This window comes from Prionailurus viverrinus, chromosome X, assembly GCF_022837055.1.
Source record: "Prionailurus viverrinus isolate Anna chromosome X, UM_Priviv_1.0, whole genome shotgun sequence".
NCBI lineage: Eukaryota > Metazoa > Chordata > Mammalia > Carnivora > Felidae > Prionailurus > Prionailurus viverrinus.
The window spans coordinates 77,482,197-77,497,016 of NC_062579.1; the positions used below are offsets into that span (position 1 = coordinate 77,482,197).

General features: G+C 43.9%; 1 protein-coding gene across 1 annotated transcript; it reads right to left on the reverse strand.

Annotated features, from left to right (window-relative positions):
• Positions 1-7,686: 7,686 nt before the first annotated feature.
• Positions 7,687-12,619, reverse strand: ESX1 (ESX homeobox 1). Its single transcript, XM_047844299.1, has 4 exons — positions 12,538-12,619; positions 12,032-12,350; positions 10,962-11,007; positions 7,687-8,172 (listed from the first exon to the last, which is right to left on the reverse strand). Exons 1-4 carry the CDS (start codon positions 12,617-12,619, stop codon positions 7,825-7,827), a joined length of 795 nt encoding a protein of 264 aa, XP_047700255.1. The 3' UTR covers positions 7,687-7,824.
• Between the last annotated feature and the right edge of the window lie 2,201 nt (positions 12,620-14,820).

Genomic DNA, 14,820 nt, shown 5'->3' on the forward strand with positions numbered 1-14,820 from the left:
AAAAGGAGAGCTTAAAACAGAGAAAAGGGAACCCATTTAAATGATGAGTTGGAGAGCAAATTAAAAAAAAACAGGTTGATACCTAATAAATTTGTGTGGTTAATATTTGTCCAGAAATATTGCATGATGATATATTGAAGTAAATCCTTAAAGCATCAGAATGCTCAAGAAATGAGATTCTTCTTCTTCTTTTTAAAAAAATTTTAATGTTTATTTTGAGAGACAGAGAGAGAGAAAGAGAGAGAGTGCAAGAGGGGGAGGGGCAGAGAGAGAAGGAAACACAGAATCCAAAGCAGGCTGTCAGCTCAGAGCCGGAGGTGGGGCTCGAATCCACAAACCCCATAAACTGTGAGATCATGACCTGAGCTGAAGTCAGACACTTAACCACTTGAGCCACCCAGGTGACCCATGGGGTTATTCTTCTTAATGGAACTTACTGAAGAATTGAAATTTAATAGGAGATTCATGTTTTTTGTGTATTTCTGTTGAACAAAATGTGAAACCATTAGTTAGTCTGTTTTCCTCTCAAATTTGAACAGGAATTCAATGAATTCAATGTTTGATTCAATGATTATGTATACATCAAAATGACAAAAGACTTTTGGTTTGAAGTCTATCATAGTCACTTTTCAGCTGTGTCATTTTGGGCAGGTTATTTATTTAAAACATTTTTTAAGTTTTTTTTTTTAATTCCAGTTAGTAAACATACAGTGTAATGTCAGTTTCAGTTGTACAACATAGTGATTCAACCCTTCCATACATCACCCAGTGATCATCATAAGTGCACTCCTTAATCCCCATCACCTTTTTCACCCATTCCCCCACCCACTTGCCCTCTGGTAACCAATAGTTTGTTCTCTAGAGTTAAGAGTCTGTCTCTTGGTTTGGGGTAGGTTATTTAAACTCTTTGTGTCTTAGTTTCCTCATCTGCAGAATGCAATAGTTGTCATTCATGCATATTGCTCAACACAGTATTTGGCACATTGTAAACCCTCAGAAAATTTTAGCTGTTACCATTATCACCGTTTATTATTGCTTAAATGTAAAGCACTAGAGTGGGTGCAATGAGGCATCCAGAAAATAGAGGAGACCCAGCTGGAAGCTTCAGGCACTAGTGTTCAGGTAAAGGAATCAAGAATTGCATCCACCAATGGTTAAGTTTCAGCGGAATGCCATAAGTTATGAAGGTTCTGGTCAAATGAGTGATCCATGCCTCAGGCCTATAGAGATTCAGGGAGAGGATGTAATAGCTAGGTAGGCAGGATTGAGAAAGAGGGGAATGAAGAAAGGAGGAGTAAAAGGCAACAGAGAAGTGGTCAAGCACTGAATGACCCAGCTAGATGAGGAAGGGGCACACAGGCATGGCACAAGCAGAGGTGTAGGGTCAGAAATGAGCATGGCATGGGGCAGTTGGTTGATTCAGTCGGTTAAACATCTGACTCTTGATTTTGCTTCAGGTTATGATCTCATGGCTCCAGGGATCGAGCCCTATGTTGGACTGACAGCACAAAGCCTGCTTGGGATTCTCTCTCTCCCTCTCTCTCTCTCTCTCCCTCCCCCTCTTGTGCTCCCCCCCACCCTCAAAGTAAATAAATAAACTTAAAAAAAAGAGAGATGAGCATGACAGTTTCTGTGTTTCTGCTGTGTAAGGTTGTAGTGACTCAGAGTTATCATTCCGGAGATCAAAATTCCTTACTTGGATGTGAGTAGGCAATTATACTGAGTGTGTGCCGATCCCTGGGACTTTCTTTAAATGGTTATACAAAGTACAACACAATGAAAACAACAGGAAAAAAACCCTAAAATAAAAAAAAAGACTTTAAAAAAGGGAAAGAGGAGGGGCTGCTGGGTGCCTCAGTCGGTTAAGTGTCTGACTTCGGCTCAGGTCATGATCTCACAGTTCCTGGGTTTGACCCACGCCTCAGGTTCTGTGCTGACAGCTTAGAGCCTGGATCCTACTTCGGATTCTGTGTCTCCCTCTCTCTCTGCCCTTCCCCTGCTTGCGCTCTGTCTCTCTGAAAAATAAACATTTTTTAAAAATTTAAAAGAAGGGAAAGAGAAAAAAAGACTTTCCCGGCAACCTGCTTTTTCCTGCAATAAATATACAATCCTGATAAACTGAAACTCCCTGCAGGCATCGTTTTATTTAATTGAGATATGGGTGTATAACATTATGAAACTTATCAGTTATGTGGGAGGATGAGCTACACTTATGCAGCAGTCCCTGAAGTGTTGTGGGGAAGTTATTAATAGTTATTAAAAATATTTGAATTTTGCCTGTGGATTGAAGCTTTCTCATGGTTCCCAGGGGAGGGGATGATAAGGAGGAGTAGGGTGAGGTAAGGGGACCTTGATTTCTGGCCTTGGCTTTGCTTGTCACTCTTGGGCAGTGACCTCATAACTTGTAAAGATGACTTCCTCATCTTCATCCCACATGTTTACTAGGATCTTGTACCCAGTCTCCTTACTTTCTGTTTGGAGTGAATGGATTAACCACTCTCTAAAACAGAGTGTTAAGCAGAGTCATGAAGCTATAGAATATGTTCATCTGTGGAAGAACAGACCTGGCCATGGGATGTCTGAAGTCTAAACCTCCGTGTTAAATAAATAGAGGAATCAGTTTAACACATTGCAGTATCTTTCTGACTCCCTGCTGGAGTTGAGGTTTTGAAATGGTATGTGAGCCCGTGAAATTCCCTGGACATCCTTGAAAATTCCTTCTGGTTAAAATGAAGAAATAGAATCCTTAGTGTTTTTTGAGGTGTTGGGGCTGGGGACCTGGGTCAGAGGAAATCACATAGTAGAACCCCGTCTCTGTCCTGACATTCCCTCATGCCTCATGAATATTTCAATCCTGGTGATACCCCTTAAGGTGATCATTTAAGGGGAAGTAGAGATGAAAAGAAAAGAAAAGAGAGAGAGCAGTCCCATTGTTTTACCTTGAGATGGGGACTATGGAAGGGGATTTATTTGCATATTAACCTGAGTTCTGTTTTCCTTTCTTCTTTTTTGTAAAGCCCAGCTGGCCAGGGCCACCACCTTGTGCCCCACTGGCTACCTCCCAGGGACACTACCCAGTTGCCACTCACTACCTAGCTTCCTACCCCACAGCGACATCTTGGGGCCCAGCCATGGACATGAGTCTCTTTCTCCCCTGGGTACCCACAGCCTGCTTTTCCACTCCTGACTTTACAACATTTTTTGCTTCATCTTTTTGTCTCCCTTGTTCATGGAGAACTGGTCAGAGACTATTCTTTGGTCCCTACCCCACCTCTTGTTTTTGTTTTTCCCTAAACCAAGAATCTTGGGCCAAAAATAGAAAAACTGTGCTCCAACTCTGTAGTTCTCAGAGGCCCTACTTTTGTCTGGGAGCTGTGCTTCAGAAGGATCCAGGTGTATCAATTATGCTGCCCATGCCTGTATGCCGCCTCTTCCCTCACTTGTGTCCCCTTGTTTGTGAAACACAACAGAGTGTGCTTTCAGAAGGAGTCTTTTTGTATTCCTAGAGTCTAAAAATATTTGCATGTAAATGTTGGGAATCCAGACAGTCTCCTTAAGATCTACACTTTGCATGGGGAGGCATACAGACCATTGGGGTGCATTCGAAAACTAAATTTACCCATTCCACCTTGTGTCCCTGCCTCATAGCATTGTGGTGACATCTGAGAAGGAGAGAGTGTGACATTGATCAAGCCAAAGCATAAATAACCACATTTCAAAATGAATACTAATTGCATAATGACAGTTTCTAAACTATTAGCCTACTTTACAAAAAAAGTTAATTCAACACAAGCCCAGAGCTGGCTGTTTCTTATGTGTTATGCTGCCAGTTGGCAGGCACAGCTTTGCAAGGGGATTGGGGGAAATGAGGGTTATTGTAGTGGAAGCACACTCGGTCTTTTGTGAGGAGGGTACAAACTGCATCACTCTCTCAAACCCCTGCTGTTCAGCGTTCAAGAGTGGACACCAGGATATTGCATGCCTTCAGGGGAAGTTGCTTACTTTTCCTAGAGGTAAAATGGCCCAGTGCCAAGACTTGGGAAGGGGCCTTGAGTTTGTAGCCCCTTGAAGGAAAGAGTTCTGGGGAGACGGAGGTGAACAGCACTGAGGAGCAGCCCTTAGCTGGGAAATCCTAGGCCTAGAGGAGGGCATGGCCATACAGAGCCTGGCCTTCTCCAGGATGAGCTGTGCACACTACCTCAGGCAGGCCATTCCACCTCTTATGAAGGGCCTGTGTTCCCTCATCTGTAGGATAAAGGGGACGTGCTGGATTACTGTGAAAGCCTCCTCCAGTTCCAGCAGAATACCAGGGTCTTTTCCTTTAAGCTGAGTGTCCCTCAGAAGAAAGGCACTTTGCTTGGAAAAGTGGCATGAAGTGATGGGACTGGTCCCCTGTCCCATCCTTTTACTGCAAGAATTAAGAATGTCTGTGTCATTTGCCAAATTGACGTGATCTTGTGTGAAAATACTTTGAAGGAAAATGAAAAAGTGCCTGCTAAGACAGCTAAGGAGGTGTCTGAGGCAAGGGCTCATTCTCTTTGGGACATCCTATCACCTTGACTAAGTGGGAGGGAACATCGGAAAAGTTACCAATAAGAATAATTTTGATCAACATTCTCAGAAAGAAGAGTGTGTGATAAGGGTTGTTTTATATCATCTGCCTCTAGCAGGTGTCCATTCAAGGTCTGAGAACCCCAGTTTATGAGCTATGGGATTCCAATTAGACAAAGTTGAATTTACCAAACAAAAGATTCAGGGAATAACTCTATTATTGTACACCATTATTTTATTTTCATATTTTCACCAATTCCTAGAGTCACACCAGCACCGAACTGGGTGGAAAAACACGTATATCCATATGTTCTCAGAGCATGTCCAATTTTAGGTATAAAACCCCATGATCTGAATTCAGGCAAATGATTATTATTTTGAAAACAACTTTGATCAAACTCTATTCCTTTATTTTTTTAAAAAAAAATTTTTAACAATGTTTATTTATTATTGAGAGACAGAGCATGAACATGGGAGGGGCACAGAGAGGAGGAGAGGTGAAATCTGAAGCAGGCTCCAGGCTCGTCAGCACAGAGCCCGATGCAGGGCTCGTACTCACAAATGGCGAGATCATGACCTGAGCCAAAGTCGGATGCTTAACGGACTGAGCCACCCAGGCTCCCCTATTTTTTTATGTTTTTATAGTAGTTCTTCTCTTTGTTTAAAAAGTCACTTCTCACACCCATTTCAAGGGAGAATCCTTGTATGCTCAGCTAAAGAATTATTTCTAGTCCTTTCCTTCCTTGCCTTTTTCCCCTACTTGTCTTACCAGTGATGGCTGGGATTTTGATTCTCAGGCACCTCCCAGTTAGATCTCCAAGGTTCTGACTATATTTGTTTGAAACAAGATCCAGGTTACATAAATTTAGTTTTAGTCAAAAAGGCTTTATTGCCAGGGAGCTTGGGTGGCTCAGTTGGTTGAGCAATCAACTCTTGATTTCAGCTCACGTTATGATCCTGGGGTTGTGAGATACAGCTCTGCCTCAAGCATGGAGCCTGTTTGGGACTCTCTCTCTCCCTCTGCCCCTCCCCTCCATTCATGTGCATGCTCTCTCTCAAATTAAAAAAAAAAGACTTTATTTTACCCCCAAATACTTCATATCTTGTTCTATTTGACCATGAAAGCTACTCTTGTGAAAGCTCCCTGTCATGTAGTCTTCAATACAAAACAACTTTAGAAAAAGCATATCCATAATTATTACTGTAAAATGCTGAACCTCCTGTACTCCTCCTGAAATTGTGGTTTTTAACGTTCAGCCCAAATTGCAATCTATAAAGACCATCTATCTCAGATAAACCTATTTGCTAATGGCCATTTTCTAAAGATTTTTTACCAAAATAATTTCCTTATATTAGAATAAATTAATTTATCTATGCTTTAGGGATATTTGAAATGCACTTTCAAAGAGTAATGTTATTTGTGGGATTATTTTAAAAGGCCTCTCCCTTTTAAAGCCTAGAACCTAGAACCTAGAACCTCCCTTTTAAAGCCAGGGGAACCTATTATCTGCAGAAATGTTTTTTCTATTTCCTCTGTTCACATCCCACCTCCCTTCCTTAAACCATCTGGCATTTGAAAGAAGTAGATATAATTTTAAAAATAGTATATATTACTCTTGAATATCCCACCTACTTATGGGAAAGGATGTTCACCTTCTCAGGCAACCTGAGTCAAAAAAAAAAAACCAAAAACATTCTATGTTTGTGTGGGTCAGACTGCATATGAGAATTAACTGCAGGATTTGTGTTCTGGGTAGTGTTTGACTTTGAATCTTAGGATGGCAGGGCTGGATGGGGTCCTTGAACTTTTATTTGTATAGACCCTGTATTTCCAAGACTTACAACATTCAGGGACCTGATGTTTTAACAAGAAGGAAAGTGGTCAATGATGGGAGATAAGAATGGTTGTGTTTCAAAATTACCTGGTAAAGCATGCAGATGCATTCCTGGATGTTCTTCCTTCCTAATCACCTCCTCCTCACTGCTGAAGTCCTATATTAGATACAACTGCTTTGCTGACCTTTGCCATCTGTACGTGTGAAGGGAGGGAAAGAATGAACACTGGACAGGACAACACCGCAAAAATCATGTTTTCACATGAAAATAAAGCCTCACTTCAAGCTAGGAATGTGGAACTGCTGCAAAACCTGTCTTTGGGACCTCCTCTCTCCCCACTCCACCTCCCATGAAATTCTGGTGTCACTGTGATACCCTTATCTGAAGTCACTAGAATCATTTCGTGACTGGTCGTAAAATGACCATATACTGATAGGGATTGATGAAAAGCAAAAGTTCTACTGAAAAGAAAGTGATGTTTTAGGAATAGTGGGCCTAGCCTCCTCCTCCCTTCCATTTTGGTTTTTATTTTCTCCCCTGGCAGTTTTGCATGAAGTAAGCATGAACAAAGCAAAGGTGTGCTTCTTTTCAGTGAGTGCTAATTCCAGAGCATTGTTCAGGGGTCCATTTATTGGATGTTGAAGGTGACAAAATATAGTTCAAGGTGTGACTGCTTCTGAGCTGGGGAAACTATAATAGGCTCTCTTAGGCTGGGGATGGGGATAAGAAAACAGAGAACAGCCCCTTTCTGACCTTAGCCGAACTCCTTCTTGTGTCTGTGAACCAGAATGATTCATATTTCCCTATGACTTCCACAAAATGGAGAGCAGTAAACAGAATTTGGAGTTTGGCTGCCACAGTCCCTTACAGCCCTGAGTAGCCTCTTAGGAAGATTCCCTTAGAGTCCATGGCTGTTGAATTCCCTGACATGAATGGAACATGGCCCTGCCTGGAAACACACTGTTCTCTCACTAGAGACACACCCCTTCTCATCTAGCACAGGGATGTGCTCCAAACAGGGCAGAGTGGGGCTGAGGATTGTTGGGGAGGGGACAGATATGGAAGGAGCACATGTGGTCAGTGTAAACCAGCATGGGCACTTGGAAAATTGTGATGTGCATGGCCTATTGATGGTAACTCAGGGCTATTATGTTATGAAGGAGACCTATTTGACATTCTGTTTGAATGCTATTTCCTTATAATTTGCATGAATGCCTACTTATCTCATTTGGCACTCAAAACCAATATATTACTTATTTGAAACTTTATTGAAAATGCTTTATTGAAAAGGTACTCTACAAGAACAACAGGCACTAACTTTGTTCAGTTATTCAATTCATTTAACATGTATTTGAAGAATTACTCAATATTGCGCTACGCATGATTTATATCTGGCAGAAAAAAACACTTTGGAAAAATTGTCACAAAGACCATACTTTAGAAAGTGGGACCTGTGAAATAACCATTGATGACATGGGCCCATGCCACCCCTACGGGGGACAGTGCAAAGGGAGGCACAGGTGGTGGGGGTGGCATAGGTATCATGGGTGGCCCGGGGGGCAGACGTGGCCCAGGAGGCCCAGGGTGTAGGGGTGGCCCAGGAGGCATAAGGCCCCGAGGCACTAGAGGAACATATCTCCATGCCAGGTCCAGAACAGGGATTGCATGATAGGGCCCATCAAAGATTACTCCCACAGGAGGGCCCAAGGCAACAGGGGCCACATTTCTGAGCATCATTGCCCTCTGGTGTCTTCTCCACTTGGCCCTTCTGTTTTGAAACCAAACCTTCAATCAGAGGGAAAAAAAGGGATTGGTTTAGTACACTGAACAGTTAATGTCATAATAGAAAACACGACAACATGCAATGCTGCCACTGAACTTGTAAACTGCAGTGGGAGAAGCCATTTCCTTATTGCTAAAGTATCTTGGGAAAGTAAACTGCATACCTCCTCTCAGCTAACCCCATGGTTAGTCCAGACTTGGGCACATTGATTTGTCTCTCTTCTAATTTTTAGTATTCTTTCATGTTTTCCCCCCAGGTCTCGGATGCAGAGCTAACTGATAAATTGCACTGGTTCTCCAACATTAATGCACATGCCTGGCAATGGGGTAAAGGGACATTCGACCGTCAGCTGTCTGGTTGCTTCACCCCCTCCTCACCAGGGGTAGTGTCACCCTGGTTATGGGGGAAGCTGATCATGGTATAAAGGAGGACCTGATTAAAATTATATGGACAGGAATGACCCCCTTTTCAAAAAACCCATCTGCAGTCTAAAGTAACTAATCCACTAGGAGGACATTGCAGTTTTAGCCAGAAAAGTTTCCTGTAGTGATATTTAAGGGATCATTCTCCTAAACCTCCTAAGAATTAAACATGTGGTATGTCAAAAGTGGCCTGATCATGGGGTCTCAGGGACTGCTGGGATAGGAGAGTTGCTGAAGCCCCGGACGCTGCCTTGGTAGTTTAGCTTTTAGTGTTAAGGAAAGTTTAACCTAATTGAATCCAAATTCACTAAACTCAAAATCCTTTTCCCCAGATAAGAGATTGGGCACCCCATTGTCACTACTGTCAACTTTGCACGCTCCCATCTGCCTTACCCTCCAGACCTTCCTGGGCTCAGGAGAAAGTTAGGTCATTCAGCCCTAGCTATAGTTTTAGGATCCTGGACAGAAGCTGCTGTTTCTCAGAGGGGTGAGGCACGTTTGGCCCTGCCAGCTCCATTCCTTAAGTAGGAGACTCCAATCCCATCACTCATTCCTAAGGCAGGAAGGTCCAATTATGCATTTTAGGAAAATGTTCAACAGCAATGTGGGGGTAGGGGCCACAAAAGAGGCTCCTCCCTGAGTATTTGCCAAATATTAACAAACCAACAGACAAAAAAAGCTGTCACTTAGACTTTACTGTTCTCTTGGTATACTAGTTAATAGGGTTTTTATTGTATTTAATCCTTTCGGAAGTTCCCAAACTGCAATATTATTTAATTGAGACAAAGGGCCTTTTCTCTCTGTCTGCTGTCACCTTTTCTCTTTCCCATCTTAGGATTTGGGGTCCTTTTGCTGCATGAATATATAGTCTGAAGAAGGCCAGTATAGTAGAGTTCATTTTGGAGGGATTCAAATATATCAGTGGTCAAATCTCCCTAAATGTAACCACAATCTGGCAAATTTTGGTATGGGCCAATATTAGATCCATATTCCCAATACTGGTTTCATAAAGAGGTATACTATATTTGCAAAAGGTGAGGGGAAGCATCTATTAAGTTTCTTGGGGGAAATTCATGCTGCAGAGCTTGAAAATATATGAGAACATAGTGTTTTTCCTTTTTTGGGTTTTCTGGCTCATTTCCCCTTCAGAAATCCAAAAAGAAGGCAACCAGGGAGGGGGAAAATCTACTTAGCAAACTTTGTTTTTCTTTTCCTCTGAGATTACCTTGAGGGGGCACATACTTCTTTGATGTAACTATGATTTTCTATGACCTCAAACAGTTACCATTTGATCCTGTGACCAACAAATTAATAATCATTTCCTGAAAAGTATTTAAATTTACACATGTAAGAATCTGGTCTGAAGTGAGAGCACCCTGAAAATCAAATTCCAGAAAACCCCACCTTTTCAAAATAATGTCACCAAAAGGAAAGAAAAATTAGTAGATGTTAAAAGTTCCTCAAGAGAATATTCATTTACACATTTGGTAGTTTCATATAGTTGAATATGTGAGGCATCTGCAATGCATACATTTGAATGTATACAATACTCCCCTAAACTTTCACCCCTTCTTAGGTCAGTGGAACTTTATTAAAAATTGTTGTCTTTTTTGGTTAAATTCTTTAAGACAATTTTCCAAAGTTTGCAAACCTTTCCCCATTACTAACAAAATCCCAACATTTTAGCCATGTTTTGGGGCTGATATCAAAGTCTTCCAAAAAAATTAAAATTTAAGGCTTTCATTTTCTATGCTGCTTTACAAAACACTTAAAAATGGCAGAAGGACCAGGCACTTGGAATTTTAAGCTACCCTCCCACTCCAGTTTCAGTTTAACTAAACATGCTACTCATGCACTGTGTTCTGTCTGTGAATTACTCCTTCACCCCAATGTCTGAATACTTATAAATTCGCTCATTTAGCCAAGAGCTTATGCCTGGTTTTAAATATTTCAAATAATTTAGTACTGTTGAACCTTCTTATAATCTAGCTCTTCAGTGCATTAATTTGTATACTTCCCAGGTAGGATTAAGCCCCAACATGATTATACATAGAAATATTCCTTTAGGGAAGACTAACATTCTTCCTGAAAGATACCAGTGTAAAAGGAGGTGAACTTTATTGGGAAAAAAAGTGTGTGTGGGGAGAAGTGTGCTCTACTTTTTTTCCTTTAGGAAATCATATTTCCTCTGGTAATGGGCAATTTCCAGAAGCTTATCCCATTTCCCACCCCCAAGGCACTCAATGTTCAAAATTTATTTATTAAACATGGAAAGACAACTAACACACCAACTTCAGAATATCCAGGACAAAATCTCAACTATGTCTTAAATGGCTGCCCTGCCATGTGCTCTTTTAAGATTTACTGACCTGCACTTTGGCTTCAGTCAAATTCAGACGTCCTGCGATCTCTTCTCTGAGGGAGGAAAATTGCAAATGTTCAGTATTTAAAATAAATATATCACACACATTATTTCTATCTCCCCTCCCAGTGAAGTTTTCCATAACACAGCTTGAGGCTTGCTTTAGGGAGTTTTCCCACGGACAACTTACCTGTACTAAATAAGATAGAAAAACGGAATATATATGAAAGTCCCTGGTAGTGTGTCTGTTAGTTAAATATGTCTCCACCGATTTTTCTGTTTGTGGAACAGCAGAGAATCATCCTGGAAATCTTTCCTTGGGAAAGGAATCTTTCCCTCCGTGAAAATACATAAAACGCCAAAGCCTTTAAAGCGGAGTTTTGAACCAGAGTATTTCCACAGTTTATTGTAAACGCAGAGGGGAACTCTCAAGGAGGAACTCCAAACCATCAGCTCAAGGGAAATTCTTTCTGTGCTCTTTGGCGGGAGAAGGCTGAATGCAGCAGGACCAGAAAGAAGGCCCCTAAACCGCACACCGACTCATCCTGGTCCCCCATTCCTGCCGGCCCCGAATAGGCCTGCCCCTTCATACACTACCGGGATCGGGACCCACTACGAGGGCTCCCCGGAAGGCAAGTTGAAGGGAAAACCTCGCTGGCTTTTAAACGCTCGAAACTGTGAAGCCTTAGCACAGCGCTCCACGTGGCAGGACCGAGACTAGGGTGAGGAAAGCGAGGTGCTCGCCTGGTGCGCAAAACTTAAAGTGCTTGAAAAAAACTGAGCAATCACGATAAATATTTTAATGCAACATTTAAAATATAAAAATTAATGCAAAAGACTCATGAACAAATTATCCAAATTTTAAATAAAAGCACGATCAATCCGACCCTCTCTTGCTTCACCCTAGCAAGCTCTCTGGAAGCACTGACCCAACCCCTGAGATCAAGGACGGACCCTGGCGTCCTCAACCCCCCTAAGCGGCTTTTGGCTTGGGAGGGTCCTGGGAAAGAGCCTAACACTCCCCGGGATGGGCCCGAGCCCCTGGAGAACTGCGCGCTAGCGTAACAAACCACTTACCGCGTGAACACGTCGGGGTATTGAACGCGATGGAAAATGTCCTCCAGTTCCTGCAGCTGCAACTGGGTGAACGCGGTGCGGTAGCGGCGCTGCTTCCTCTCAGCGATCAGTGGCCCCACCGCAGCCGGGGGGGGCGGCTCCTCCAGCTGCTGCGGGGGCGCCAAGCCGCCGCCAAAGCCGCCCTCCAGGTTTTCGTCGTCGAAGGGGTTCGGCTCTCTCATGCCAACGTAGTTTACTGCAGCCGCTCCGCACTTAGGTTCGGACGCTGTATTCTCCTCTCTTCCACTTAAAAGCAACGAGGCCAAGGTAGACTTCGTCTCTGGGAAAGGACGAAAGCAAAAGAGAGACCGTAGGGTACGGGCCCACTGTACGTGAGCTGGAGGGGCCGTGGGGTCACGATGAAAGATAGTGGCGACAGCCTCGCAGCGTCCCGCGCACCCACCCCTCCCAGGGAAAGTTCCTCCCCTGGAGTTTGCCAAAGCACCTGTCCCCGTCTAGGCACTGACCATTCTGTTCTTCCTCCTCCCTACCGCCCCCCAGGCTGCGGAAGCCCACGTCGTAGTGGCTGCACCCGAAATTACTCTCCATGTCCAAAGTACTGTCGATGAAGCCCAGCGCATACATAGACTTTTTCCTGGGGTCCGCGGCGAACCCTGGGTGGCGTCAGGAGCTAGGACCAACTTCCCGGTGGGGTGTACTTCTGGCTCCCGGACCTCTTCAGGCGCCGAGTCTGAGGCTGGCGCGCCTTATATAGGGGGTATGTTGCCCCCAGCAGGTTCAAAGTGTATACGCTGGAGTCAGTTAGAGGTCCTCTATTAGCGTTCACGTTACCTCTAGTTGCTGTCAGTGGGACCTGACGGGGGCGCGCTCGCTGCCAGGGCGTGTTAGTAAAATAGGGCGAGTGTTTGTCAGAGTGGTGCTGGTAGTGGGCATGCTTGTGTGGGGAGCCGTGACTCCAACTTGCAGTTTAACTGTCTACTCCCAACTCGGACGAAATATCTGATTGGAGGATGGGGCTGTGCTGTATTGAGAACGCAGTTTTTGGTGGCGAGAGGCAAAACTTCACTCTCGGTCCAGGAGTTCGCGGCGAAATGTTTGTAACATATTCCTCCTCTCAACCTTCGATGTTCCCCAGACTGCAGAGGACGCAGTGTGCCTTGCTTCCTCAGGGGAAAAGACAGAGAGATAGGGGTGGTTGGGGAAAGCGCGGAGCCCTCAGCAGCCCAAGCACACTGAAGCGAAGTTGTTAGTCTATCCTGCGTTGGGCTCTGAGAGCGGCATACCCCTCCTAGAACTTGGTGAATGATGGATAGGACTGTCTGGTTCCGTTCCATTCACACTCAAAGCCTGCGTATCTGGCTAGTGATTAAGACGAAACGATTAGCGTGGAGGCTGCTTGCACTGGGTTTTTGCGATCAGATCCCACCGTGCATTCTGGAGGGAGCGGTAGTTAGGTTTGTAGAGCAGTCCGGGTGCTCAGATGCATATTGCAAGAAATCCAACATGCCTCTTGAAAAATCTCCAAGGACTTCAGATATTTAGTAACGAACCCACGTCAGAGTGCAAGTGTATAAACCTGCCAAGTGCTTAGTGCATCCAAGAATGCTTAGGCTGCACGGGCTCCTTCCTTCAGTTCTTGGCACACGCATTTGCTTTGCTTCTTACAGCACCCCGCTCTGCAAGGCGCTGAGAGCGTGTCTTATTCCAGGACCAGTATTGCAGGCCTCGGAAGAGTTCCCACCTTCCTCACTACTTCTCCACCCCTTTCCTTTAATACAATTATCTTTCTCAGCTGGTTTTCTCTACTAATGTGCCAAATAAAAAAGGATCAGGCCATAACTGAAGGCTCGTGGTTCTTCCTCCAAACAGTGTTTGCAGGTGCTCCAGGATCTGTTAATGTCCTTAATATCTAAGAATAACTTTTAATAATGGGCCCTCTGCTTGGCACTGTACACAATTTATCCCACTTTTACCTTTACAACCACCATTTTTACCATCTCCATTTTTTACACAGAAAACTGAGCCCTAGGGCAGCCAGGCAATGCACCCAAACATGGTCATACCAGAAAGCTTGACTATAAATTCTGTGTACTTTTCATCATATTACTGCCATATTATTTCAAAAGAGTAAATAATGGTGAGGTTCCAAGGCAGCAGTGAAGGAGGGGGGAGGAGAACATTGGGCAGAGTCTTAAAAAAAAATCGGAGTGCCTGGGATCTCCTCCTCCTTCCCATCTCTTCACTTGTCTTCAACACTGAGGGGACACTAACAGGACCAGGGCACTACATGCATTGGCTGCTGAGCTGGTTCCTTTTTTTAAAGTTTATTTATCTTGAGAGAGAGTGAGAGACAGAGAGAGAGAGAGAGAGAGAGAGAGAGAGAGAGAGAGAATCCCAAGCAGGCTACCTGCTGTCAGCATGGAGCCCAATGCAGGCTAGAACTTATGAACCTAGAGGTCATGACCTGAGCTGAAATTGAGAGTTGGATGCTTAACCGACTGAGCTGGTTCTTTGAAGACACAGGAGGTAGAGGTGAGATGATCTGCCCTCATGTCAGGGCTACATTAGGACTTTTGTGGACCCTAGGCATTTTTGCCTTCTTTGGCACCTTCCTCCATAAATTTTTTTAAATGTTTATTTATTTATTTTGTGAGGGGAGGAGGGACAGAAAAAGAGAGAGAGAGAGAGAGAGAGAGAGAGAGAGAGAATGCCAAGCAGGCTCTGCATTGTCATCTCTGATCCCTACAGGGGTGTGTGTGTGTGTGGTGGGGGGGGGGTTGATCTCAGGA

Coding starts and splice junctions, on each gene's coding strand:
- ESX1 (XM_047844299.1), bottom strand. CDS start 12,619: ATGGAGAGTAATTTCGGGTGCAGCCACTACGACGTGGGCTTCCGCAGC. Junction 12,351..12,537: donor GGAGGAGGAAGAACAGAATG/GTCAGTGCCTAG, acceptor GTCCTTTCCCAG/AGACGAAGTCTACCTTGGCC. Junction 11,008..12,031: donor TACCCCGACGTGTTCACGCG/GTAAGTGGTTTG, acceptor TTCCTCCCTCAG/AGAAGAGATCGCAGGACGTC.